Source organism: Capsicum annuum, chromosome 8, assembly GCF_002878395.1.
Source record: "Capsicum annuum cultivar UCD-10X-F1 chromosome 8, UCD10Xv1.1, whole genome shotgun sequence".
NCBI classification, from domain to species: domain Eukaryota; kingdom Viridiplantae; phylum Streptophyta; class Magnoliopsida; order Solanales; family Solanaceae; genus Capsicum; species Capsicum annuum.
In genome coordinates, this window is record NC_061118.1 from 34,197,771 (window position 1) to 34,211,335 (window position 13,565).

Below are 13,565 nucleotides of genomic sequence, written 5' to 3' on the forward strand. Positions count from 1 at the left end.
TCCAACAGTACAATTTTAACGGGTAGAATTTTCCAACGGTCAGATTTTGGTAGCCTTACTATATTAATTAAAGGGACCTTTTTGGACTCCTCCATGTTCATTTATTCATGAATTTCAAGTTTTGCATCAACAATAACAATGTCGCAGTCATCTCAAACATCCAAAAATTCTTATATTTGTCGTTGTGGTAATTCTGCGGTGTTGAAAACATCACGAATCGACAGAAATCTGGGTCAAAAATTCTACAATGTATGGTTGGAATAAGAAATGAAAAGTCACGACGGTTGTGGCAGTCGAGTCATTTCAAATCATCGCGTTTCTCGAAGTGTAATAATTGCATTAAACGGTTCAGTGTATGAGGAACAGGATTTCTTTAATAGACTACACGAGCGGTCGAGGATTAACCATATAGTTTAGACTATACCCCATCGACTAAGCATTGATATATTATATATTTTGAGTTCATTGGATGTGTAATGTGTATGGTTGATTTCAGAATTTGGGATGACTGTTTTCAAAAGGATACTTTTTCCAATGCGTCAAATTATTTTGAATTCAACATTGTATAAAGAAAACGGTTTGTTCAATAGACAACCAGGTAGGTTTATTATACACTACGTATTGAGTATTTATTCTGTAGACCAAACACTGATATATTATATATTATGAGGCTAGTCGATTATTTAAGTCTAGAATCTATTTAGTACGCAGTATATAATATATGAACTGGAATCGATAATACAAAACAAAAAAAGTCGATTTTAACGGTAGTTCGGTGGTTTTCAAAACAAAATACACATTACATACTGTCCAGTGCATTTGAACAAACCAAAAACATAAAATACAATGCCAATCATATTATCCTACGTTAAGGCTGCATGTTGTTCTCTTATGTCCCGGCCTTTTGCACTTAGATCACTTGTTTATTTTCTTGTACCTTGAAGGCTCCAACACACCCTTAACGCATTTCATCTTCCTCCTTCTGAGTTTGGGATCGAAATCGGATGAAAGAACTTGCATTTCAAGATACTCTCACGCCACACTTCACTCCAACTCCAGTGGTGCTGCACAAATAGGTTCTAAGTATGCAAGAAGGTATGACTCTTTCAAATATATTTACGAAGAGTAGTTGTAAATGCTAGTGTCGTATTCGTCTCCGTGCTTCGAACGCAACGCTGCCATTACATGAGCGTATGGCAATTTCATCAAGTCGTACTTTCTGCAAGAACATGACCATCTCGAAAGATTAATGTTGGCGCAACGACCATAACCAAGTACGGTGCATTCATCGGTGCTTCTGTTTATGTTGTTCACATATAATTTGTCCCCCTCGATCATGTTTTCCCTCAAGATCGCCTTGGCTACGGGAATGAATGTTATCTTTGAATTGTCCACCTCTGCATACCTCTTCCTAAATATTTCTCCAAACCTATGTGCAATTGAATTAAAAATGGCCGCCACTAGATACTCTCTTTCATCGCGCAATATTGAGTTGAGCGACTCGGCGATGTTTGAGGTAACGACATTGAATCGATTACCTGGAAAGTGAGTCCGGCTCCACTTTTCAAATCCAACTTCATGCTCGAGGCAAGTTGTTGCGCTAGGGCATCTTTCTTTAAGGGCGTTGAAGTAGTCATTAAATTCTTTCAACGCGTACGCCTTGGCCGCATGGTAGTACAAATAGAGAGAATCAGAACAATGGTAATTTATTTGGAGATTTTCACCGAGATGCCTCATACAAACACCGTGATGCGCAAACAAATAATGCCTTGTGAGGTTGTTGGCTATGCTTACGTGTCTGTCGGAGATAACGCACAGCTCTGGTTCGTCGACGACAAAGGCCTTAAGCTTCTCAAAGAAGAAGCCCCACGACGCATCATTCTCCTTATCCACCACACAATACGCTAAGGGATAAATATGATTCTGCGTATCTTGAACGACAGTGGAAAACAGCACGCCCTCGTACTTGCCGGACAAATGCGTGCCATCAACGGCAACAACCGTTCTCATGTGTGCATATCCACGGATAGAAGCCCCAAACGCCATAAAATAGTAAATAAACCTGCCAGACTCCTCATCGACCATGAGGAAATTAATAGACCCGGGGTTGAGGCCGTTGAAAATATATATAAAAATGCAGGAAACACTACATATCCGTGCCCGGGCATACCTCAAACTATATTCTTCGCAATAACGTCTACCATCCAACACTTCCAATAGCACGGCCTGCAATGTAGCTCTCTAAATATGATCCTCTCAATCTTTTTCGAGCCTGGACCTTTGTTGTCGATGAAAAAGTTCAAAATAAGTGAGGAAATGACCTCCACGGTGACATTTTTGTGCTTTTCCGTGACATGATCAACGCCACAAGTATGCTCTCCCATACTTGTGGACATAAAACCAACCCGATTCTCCGATAGCACATGCGCGCACCATCCATCGGCAAGTAGGATCTACGCATCTCACCCTCAAGTATTTCTTTCAACTCTTCATCGTTGTGTAATTGAATGACATTTTCACCGACACCTGCTTCAACAAAAGATTCAACGTTTTCTTATCCTTGAATGTTTGTCCTACAAAAAGATTGGTGCCGTCCGAGAAAGAGTGGCTTCTTTGTGGTTCGAGTGGCCCGTCCTCACCTCCTCCCTACTCCTCTTCTTCATAATCTTCACTATTATCCCATTCATCACCACCCATGTTATTATATTCCGTTGAAGTATCATCCACAGTTGGGGGTGGGGGTGGGGATGACGGTGGGGGTGGGGCTGATGTGGAAGCTTCTTTTCGGGACCTTTCAACAACTTTAACCCGCAATATAGGTTTGGAGTTATCAGAATCAATGCAAAGCATATATAATTCTACGTGTCTATTATTCCTTATGAACGTTGGATGAATTTTCCCCCTCCCGTTCATTACCACCTCGCTTTGATCACAACTTAATTCACCGCTCTCCATACGCTTTTAACCATATCGGCATATGAATCATTGCGATGAAGGGCAATGCTCACTATCTCCTTAGACGCGGTTTTCCAAACCCAACATTTAGGAGTCTCCTCCCATTCACCAGAAAATATACCACCAACAACCACGTAATCTATAATAGACATAATATACCTCGATAATAGTATTCAATAGACTTGAATATTGGTTTATGCGCCTAGACTTAATAGACTGAGGTCGTCTTCTTCCTAGCTGCTGGTCGTACAGTGCCCGATTGATCCTTTTCGGACGACCATCGAAATAATCCGACGAATTTCAGCTTACAAACAACCTAAGGAGTATTGAAATGTTGCTATTGAGCCAAGAATCGATTTCGAAATATGGGACTGATTTTTTCAGCTTTTTGTATGAAAATGAAAGAAAAATTAGAGCTAAAAATAAGTAAAAATGGCTTACAACAATGGAGATAATGTCACTTTCCGATGGATGCCGAAAAATTCGACGAAAAATGATCGGAAAATCGAGGAAATGACGCAATTGGGTGGTTGCTAATGGATTGGTTGAGAAGCTTTGGGATTTGTTTTAATTATTTATCCAATATTTATATTTTTGAAGATGGACTAAAGTATAGTTTTAACAAAATTGGGACTAAAATGGGGAAAGGGGCTAAAGTGTAGATTTTATAAGTTGAGTGCTAGGTTTGCATTTTATTTTTTGAATCCAAAAAAGTGTCTATTTTCCTAATTTAAAAAAAAATGGTGTCTAAATGTCAAAAAAGGTTTGAGAAGTGGTCATTTTACCAACTCCCCCGAGAATCTTAGTAGCATATACTTGGTTGGCTACCTGAACTCTAACTTGCTAGGGAGGATTCAATTCTGATCCCTGTAAAACATAATGTTACGAGAGATTGCATGTTCACATGCCCCATGTTTTTTACTTAAATTCACCTATGCTTAAAATATTGATCAAGATCCGTACCATACTACCATTTGACTCTAAAAAAAAGTTGTGAATTTTTTTTTTGTAACCGGAAAAGTACACCCCTTTGGGCAAAAACAAAGGATACGTCATTGTCCATTCGGAAAAGAATAATTAATCAATTATTGCTAGGAAAAAAATAAAATTGGAGCACTCCACACACATGTTGAAAATAACTACTCTGATTGAGATGGGCTTGTTGCTTCCAAGAAATTCCTATTATTTACACTCTTATAAAAAAAAATTTTATAAAAGACCATGTGTTATATAAAATAAATACTATTATAAGTTAAATAGTGGACAATATAGTTGCACTATAAAGTGCAAAATGCAACCTTATCATTCATTCAGACACTTCACAAGTACTTGAGCTAAGAAATTCCTCACTTAAGATTCAAAAAAAGAGAAATGTACCAACAAACAACAACAACCATCTCAGATTCTGATCTTTCCATCCTTGAAAACATCAAATTTCATCTTGTTAATGATTCCGATTTTTCTCAGATCCTTTCAATGTTCGATCCAATAATTAGTAATGTTGATACTATTAATAGCCCGAATTCGAGTTTCGGTAGCTCTCAATCAGCAGTAGAAATGAGCTGGGGAGATATGGTAACTAATATTGATAGTACGTGGGAACAAGTCGATAAATTGGAGCACGAGGAGGTAGCAAAAGAGGAGCCTATAGTGGCACGTGGTGTGCACGCGCCTGTTGATTGGAACAGGTATAGGGGTGTCAGGCGTAGGCCGTGGGGTACGTTCGCGGCAGAGATAAGAAACCCCGATAGAAAAGGCGCTAGGCTTTGGCTAGGAACTTACGAGACACCTGAAGATGCTGCATTGGCTTATGATCAAGCCGCTTATAAGATTCGTGGCTCAAAGGCTCGACTCAATTTTCCTCACCTGATCGGCTCGGATGTATATGAGCCGGTTAGAGTGACTCCGCGAAAGCGTTGCCACTCGTCAGAGTCATCATCGATAGAAAATGCCCCCTTATAGAAGAGAAAATTATGACAGTTGAAAATTAAATTAGGGGCAACGTTTGTATTAGTAGTCATAAGGATGTATTGTTAGTTTAAGTTGTTGTGAAGTTGGTTTCTCTGTTCTAATTATAATGGGAAAGGTTGAATTAGGGTCTGGTGTTCATTTCTGAATTAAGGCATAATCACTTTTTTATTTCTTTCTGTATCGATTCGCTTATAATAAATACAATATGAATCGATACAATCAAATCATATCCACATTAAGGTGACATAATTCAAACATATGATCCTGTATTTCCAAAATAGATTGGCTAATGAGACTGCATGCGCTAGATCGTCTCACCACTTTGAAGCATATAAATTCATCGACGAACACTCAAAACAAACTAGCCCATTCTTTTGGATGCAAAAGCTAATCCGAAATTCCGAATAACTGATCATCTTTTTTATTTTATTTTAAAAGTCATATTTGTTTTCTTACTCTTTCAAATCACTTTCTAGTATTTGGTTGGTAGACACATGGACAGACCCATCTTAGACGAAGATAGTTCATTGAAAATATCTTTTATTAAAAAATTACATTGTGTAAAGAGGTTAAATATTAATTATTATGAGCTTATATTTAATTTTTTATATTCTTAATATAATTGAGAAGAAAATATGTAATATGTTCTTCGTCAAATTTCTGATTCCGACCATAGATACATGGATGACATGGGATTTTCTTGTTGATAATAAACGATAATATCATTAACAAAAATTAGATAAGAGTCATTAGGTAAACCCTGCATACAAGTATTAGGATTGATACTTAGATTTAAATTATTACAAGTACAATAATAAGTGACACCGGTTAGTTTCAAATATTAATTCTATGATATCTAATTAAATACACTAAATCTCCAGATAATTGAATTGTGCATGTTTGATTTTACCATTTTTTTTATAGTTATTAACAATTCTATTGCTTAATTACTTGGTGATACATTAAATATGTATTGTTACTTCATATCTGACAATAATATAATCCTATAAGCGGTTAAATGCAACATAATTTCCATTCGGGGAGGCCAACACACAAATTTTAATTAATTAAATATTAGATATGCAAAGTCATAAATCAAATTACAAAAAGAACTAGTAAAATTTACAAACGTGCATGCGTTTGTGGGACCCAAAAATAAATTAATTACGCTTTGGGTGTGTTTTTATTTTTTTTTATATTGCTCCTTTAATCTTTGAAAAATAATTTGATTCATAACTTTTGATTATATCCTTGTTCAAATTACCAAGACCATTAATTGATTTTTTAAAAATATATTTAATTACTAATTTGAAAAGTGGTACAAAATTAAATTAAGGGTATATTGGTACAATTATTTTTAGTTTCTTATGAGTGAGGGCTTTATTAAGGGCAGTGTGCCTAACCCAAAAGGAGCAAATAACAAGGAATGAAGGGAGTAAAATAATTGATTTTTTTTCTAAAAATATTTATTTTAATTTAATTATTTCTTTTATGAAAAGAAAATTTTATTATATTATTTCAATACTAATCTTATTATTAAATAATTAAATAAAATATTTATATTTTTAAAGCATAATAATAATATTAAATTGATAAAATAATCTCTTAATAAATATTTGTTCAACGAGTAATAAATTCCTACAAAGACATGATATTCTGCCTGACCACTCCTTGTGAAAATAATATTAAATAGCAGAATAATTAAATGGAGTATTTCAGTACGATATTAAATTAATATATTTCATGTCATTGATCAAGTTTAAATAATAAAAATAAAAAAGAACCATGCCATCCAGGTGCTTCAATTGGAACTTTCTTGGCACTTCCAACAAACTTTATCTTTTCAAAAAAGTCTATTTTCTATCTTTAAAATCAAATACTATAAATTTTTATTAATATTTTAAAATATATTTTCTAATCATATTGAAAAAAGAAAAGTTACAAGTTATAATAGTTTTCATATAAATTTTGAATATCTAAATCTTAATTTAAAATATTAAATTAATTTAATTTAATTTAATTTACACGGACACTGACAATGGTTCTAAAAGACATGATGTACAATGACGCTGACTCCTGAAGAATGGGATTATCATAATTTGTTGAAAAATGGTCTTTTCTTAATTAGTCCACAAATATAGATATTCAACCTACGAGGGAAAATATATATCTCAATAAAAATAATAATAAATATGCCTTGATTTCAATTAAGTTGGGCTGATTATGTGTATTCTTATTTTGTTATACAATATGTGTATGAAAAATATTAATAATAACAAAAGTTTTACCACCAAAAGATGTGGTGTAGTGGATGAGATTATTCCTCCCTTAATCATATTCGAGTCTTAAATATGAAAAAATTCTTGGTAGGGAGCGTTGTCCCCAGATGAGTCCTATGCGAAATCGAATTAATGACGCTTCAATATTAATACCGAACATCCAATGAGAAATTAAAAAAAAAAAAAAAAAAAAAAAAAGTTTTATATGAGCCTAAAATCTATCATCATCAATTTATCTATATATTGATCTGTCATTTTCACGGTGTCCTACATTTAACTAAGTTTGTATTGATATCAAATAATTGCAGCTTTTTTAAGATTGCTTCTTTCCATTAATTAATTTTGGCTTAGGTCTACCCCGTCTCCTTTTCACATCTTCATTTACCATATAGTTTTACACTTACAACCAATGCATTTATAAGTCAATGTAAAAGAAGAAGAATATCCAAATTCCAAACCATCTCAAGCAACTTTCTCACTAGTTATATTTTCTGATAAATATGATCATTTCTAATTTTTCCTTACCATATTTGAACCATACAACTTACATAAATCTCAACAAATTTATCTCTAATTACTTTTTACTAAATTAAAATTAATCTCTTATTTTGTAATTTTTGAATACATAATTTTAAAATTGAGATACACAATTTTGATTATTGAGATACACTCATTTCTGAAACTATTTTATCGAGATACATAATACATTAATTAAACCAAAAGTGAGATATATAATTAAAATTAGGGATAATACATAAATATGACCCTAAATTAAACACAAAATTATAACATTGACCTTAAACTTTAACAGTGCACAAATATGACCTTTAACTATGCAAAACCTGAATAAATAAACACTTATATTTTGCAACTTAGGCGCGTGTATCTCACTTGTGCCTACGTGGATTAGTCAGCCAATCATATGGTGTCACGTCATTAAAAAGGCTGACTTGGGAGGGCTTTTGTCTTTCAATTAAAACGACGTCGTTTTGCTTCTATCAATAAATTTTAAAAGGTAAATTTAAAATTATATAGTCTATTATTATTATTATTATTATTATTATTATTATTATTATTATTATACTTCTACATATTACGTACTACTATTATTTCTATCAATATACTATTACTACTACGACTAATAATAATAATAATAATAATAATAATAATAATAATAATAATAATTAATAATAACAATATTTAAATAAAAATTTTATCTTAATAACATTTTAATTACGTTAATTTAATAACTTTAATTTAATATACTACTACTACAGCCCTTAATAAAGTTTATTAATAATGTTTTAATAACGTTAATTTAATATATTACTAGTGCCCTTAATAATGTTTTAATAACATTAATTTAATAACGTTTTAATAATATTTTACTAAAACTATAATTTTATTATTAGTAGTATAGTTTCATTTTTAATTTAATAGTTAAATAAATTACATTTAGATATATTATATAACTTAAATTCGCTCTCTGCTTTATAATATATATAGATACAACGCGATTTTTCCGTATGAGGCTGACCCATCTAATTAAGAAATCTTCATATTACTCTTTTTCCGCAATAACAAAAGAAATTAGAAATCATTTTCATCAATGAGCTGAAAATAATGAAAAAATAATAGGAAAAAGTCATTTAAATCTATAAAAAGGAATTAATAAGGGTATAATAGTCATTTAATCATTTTTTTACTATTGGGAGGCTCAAATTTTAGTCCTGGCGCGCTCAAATTTGCGTGTACACATGCATTTTGCCACATAGGATAAAAGTGTTTATTTGTTCAGATTTTGTATAGTTAAAAGTCATATTTGTGCACTGTCAAAGTTTAAGATCAATGTTATAATTTGGTGTCAAATTTAGGGTAATATTTATGTATTATGCCTTAAAATTATGTATTCGAAAATGTATGAGTTTATGGATGTATCCGATTGTTTTAAGAAAAAAAAAGGATTTAGATAATTAATAAAAAGAGCAGAGATTTTTATGTAGTTTCCTAAAGATAAATTGTGGTGTTATATAATTTTCCTAATCATATTTCAAGATAAGGGTGTGTATAATATACCCTTATGATCGAGTTCTTTCCTGCACCCGTTAACAAAAGCTTTAATCCACCGAACTATCCTTTTATATTTGAACTATGTGTAATTTAATGACAAATTTAAACAAAGGAAATGAAATACCAAGAATTTAATTACTTCCATTTTATTATGTTCACATATGTGACTTTGACTTAGTTTTGTTCTACTAAAACAAGAATGAAAACTTTACTTGTGAACAGAGAAACATAAAACTGTGTAGGTGAGGCATTAAAAAGTCTTATTCATTCTTTGCTAATTCAAAGTTCAAACCATTATCAAAATAATAGTATTTCTTTTATCCAATTATAAAGCATACACTATTATATTATTACCGAAACCAACTAGTCTTTCTTCAGCTGTGACTTTTGAAACATTATATCTAATATTTATTTTTAATATATGAGCAATTGATTTATAGTACTAGCAAAACTTCTATACCTAAACCTTTATTTAAACACATTTAAGGAATATTATACGTCTGAAATTCTCCAACTCTCGTCATTTTTAGGAAAAGAGAGTAATTTATATATTCTTTTAAAATATAATGCAAATTTTGTTAATTTCCAAATCTTTTGTGCAACCTTTACAACTTCCTTTGTAAAGCAAACTTGTTAAAGGGGCAATTTATTATTCTAACACGTAATGAGATAAGTAAAGACAATAATCAAGAATATTTCAATCCTCTCATGGGTTGGGATATTTCATGAGTTTATTTTATTTATAAAATAATAGGATAAAATAATTTTGGAATTAGCTAATATCTTTATTACATATATGATAAAATTAATTTTTAAATTTTATCCCTAAATTATTATCCTTCCCTGACGTACCAAACATCAGTGACCAAAATTAAAATTGATACGTGTATATAAGATAGGTGATGAGGGGACCAAAAATGCTTTTCCCACTTTGGTTTAATGTTTTAAATAAAAAATCATCACATGTAATAATCTTTCGTTTTCAAGATTTCTTGACTTTTCACTATAGGAAGATGTATTTCAAATATCTCTATTGAAACGATAGAATCTAAAATATATACTACATGCATATTTTGAACATATTTTTGAAAAATATAATAAGGAAATATCTTTTGATTGCATGTCTAAATAAATTCTAAAAGCAAACAAATTGAAACGATGGGAAGAATCAGTTAAATAAATTCATCTTAGCAAAAATGCTGTTTCCACCACATTAAGAATGATGATTGTTGCTCGTTAGATAAAAATGATTCCTTTCATAAGCACCTTGGATTATATATATATACTTACAAATTAAATATTGCCGAGAAACTATTTTGTCACGTAACATAACGGAAAATGAAATATCCTCTGGGTTTCAATTTATGTCTTATTTTATACTTTAATCTATTTAAAAGAGAATATTTCTTCTTTTTTTTGACAATTTTTAATTATAACTTTTTAGGAGACATGTTTAAGACACAAGATTAAAAGATATTATAGTATATTTTACATATTTTTATTTAAGACCACAAGATTCAAAAAATTTCTTATTTTCTTAATCCACATGCAAAAAGTAAAATCAGATAAATAAATTGAAACAGATGGAGTGATATATTTCAAAGATCAATTAAGGATATTTAGTGTAGATACGTTTTTATTTTCTATCCAATATATGATAAATGTACCCTAAGTTAAAGAGAACCTTCGCTTGATACATAAAGGCTAGATTACAAATAATAAAACAGAAAGTCAAAATAACAGAAAAACTAAATGTGCAATGGTTAGTGGCCCCAGAAATAAATAAATTCCTACAAGACCTGATAAGTATATTATATTCCTCGCTGACAACTCCTGATGAAAATAATAGTAATTAAATAGAAGATAAATATTCTAAGATGAAAAGATAATACTATATTTTCTTTTCCATGATTATTAAAAAATAAAAAAGAACCATGCCATGCAGGTGCTTCAAATGGAACCTTCGTGGGACTAATTAACATGGCAGAACCATGTTATGTAGGTGCTTCCTCGGATTAATTAATGATCAGGGGTATGGATTCAACATAATTAAATACACTTTTTGTCTTAAACTTTGAATTTGTATGTAATTAATTTTATAAAATAAATAAAAAATTATAATTCAAATTCGTAAACTAAGAATTTTGAGTTGGATGTGCAAGCTAAGTGATAGCCAGAAGTCATTTTACTCGCTTATTCCTTTGACTATTTAGGAACAGACATAACAGTACAGTATTACAAAATAATTGATATAGAAGGAGTATGAATTAACATGTACGCACAAGATCTATGTAATTCTTCAAATTGAGGTTTTCAATGTACCTATAGATTAATTAAGTTTTTCTAAGATTCTACGTAACCTATTCTTCAAAACCATTAATAAATTCGGGATTTTTGTAGTTTGTACTCCCTATGCATGCACCTCATATTATTCGTCCTGATTTTCAAAAGTTACAAGTAAAAGTGAAAAATGTATTTTTATAAATAATACACAAGTAAAAATAAACAGAGGAAGTAATATTTCTCAAAGAGGGTGTAGATAAGATAATTTAAGATAAAAATTAAACTTTTCAATCCAAAATCTTTGGACTAATAAATAAATGTACTTGAGATTCGAGCGAACGTAGCTTTTGAATACTTGCATTTGCTAAAAATATTCCGACAACTTTAGAGATTGGAGGGAAACTTCCTTGGAAAAATATAAAACCAAAAAAGATAATATATGTGAAACGTGGTTTTTTGCAACCCCCTTCCCCCCAAATAAATAAATTTCAACTCGCTCCCCTTTCTCCATTTTCAATGTACTAAAAATAGATATATTCATTAGTATTGTTTAGTTTAGAAAATCAAGCTATTTACCAATCATTTAATTCCTAATTTACTTTTATGAGATTTAAATTTCTTGAATGCATCATATAAAAAATAATTCAAATGAGGGTAAAAATAAAAAAAATAAAAAAAATAAAAAAATTTCAAATTACTCTTGAAAATTGAATAATTAAGTTAATTTGAATATTAAAAAATATCTCAATAATTTATTTATCATGAAATTGAAAAGGTACGTACAAATAAAAAGGGACAGAGGGAGTACATCGACTACTCCAAACCAAAAGTATCAGGGGCGGAGCTAGCCTTTTGTTCGGGGGTTCGGCTGAACCCCCTTCGACGAAAAAATATACTATTTATACATGATTAAAATTATTTTTTATGTGGTTATAGTAGGTGTTGAACCCCCTTCGACTAAGTTTTCTTTGAATATGGAACCCCCTTAGTTGAAATCCTAAGTTTTCTTTGAATATGAAACCACTTTTGTTGAAATCCTGACTCCGTCTCTGCAAAAGTATAACCCATAACTGTCAAATAGAAAATTAATTAATTCAATATTCTAATACGAAAATATATATTCATATTCAAATAAAAAGCACCATGCCATGCAGGTGTGTCAAATGGAACTTTCCTAGTACCTCCAACAAACTTTATTTTAAAAGGTCATCTTATAATAATCCCACCAGACAAGCATATAAATATTGCACGTTCTAAAACCCCATATATTCTTTCAAATAAACCCTAAACTACCAAAAAAAAAAAAAAAAAAGGGAAACAAAAATAGAGAGAAAAAAATGAATCCAAATGATTTTTCCCTTCTACAATCTATACAACATCATCTTCTTAATGATTCTGATATTCCAGATATATTTTCAACCATTGATTCAAATAATAGCCCTAGATCTAGTTTTAGTAATTCCCCTAGTACTACAGAAAATAATTTTTACTATGGCGAATTTACACCATTAATAAACCCTAGTACTACAGAAAATAATTTTTATTATGGTGAATTAACACCATTAATAAACCCTTGCAGTACTACTACTTTAGGACCCACTGAAAACCCCGAGGAGACTGCGGCGGCAAGTGTGTCACACGCGCCACAAGATTGGAAGCGGTATCGAGGAGTAAGGAGGCGACCGTGGGGGAAATTCGCGGCGGAGATAAGGGATCCAGATAAGAAAAATGCTAGGTTATGGTTAGGGACTTATGAGACACCAGAGGATGCAGCATTGGCTTATGATCAAGCCGCTTTCAAGATACGTGGCTCGAAAGCTCGGCTTAATTTTCCTCACTTAGTTGGCTCGGGTGTGCCCGAGCCGGCTAGGGTGAACCCTAGACGTCGATCACACTCACCAGAGTCGTCATCTGAAAATGGAACACCAAAAAAACTATTTTGAGTGATATTTTTGTGTGGTATATTTCAATTAAGAGTAAATTTCAATTTTTTTTAATCCTTATTGG

The 13,565-nt window shown here is 31.4% G+C and overlaps 3 protein-coding genes across 3 annotated transcripts; 2 read left to right on the forward strand and 1 right to left on the reverse strand.

The window, feature by feature from the left end:
• Positions 1-1,116: 1,116 nt before the first annotated feature.
• Positions 1,117-2,046, reverse strand: LOC107860651. The gene has a single exon (XM_016706081.2). It carries the CDS (start codon positions 2,044-2,046, stop codon positions 1,117-1,119), a length of 930 nt encoding a protein of 309 aa, XP_016561567.2.
• Positions 2,047-4,234: 2,188 nt separating this feature from the next.
• On the forward strand, positions 4,235-5,064 carry LOC107857216 (ethylene-responsive transcription factor 13). Its single transcript, XM_016702151.2, has one exon. It carries the CDS (start codon positions 4,327-4,329, stop codon positions 4,915-4,917), a length of 591 nt encoding a protein of 196 aa, XP_016557637.1. The 5' UTR covers positions 4,235-4,326; the 3' UTR covers positions 4,918-5,064.
• Positions 5,065-12,847: 7,783 nt separating this feature from the next.
• LOC107845220 (ethylene-responsive transcription factor 13) lies at positions 12,848-13,565 on the forward strand. Its single transcript, XM_016689458.2, has one exon. The coding sequence runs from the start codon at positions 12,896-12,898 to the stop codon at positions 13,499-13,501; it is 606 nt and encodes a 201-aa protein (XP_016544944.1). The 5' UTR covers positions 12,848-12,895; the 3' UTR covers positions 13,502-13,565.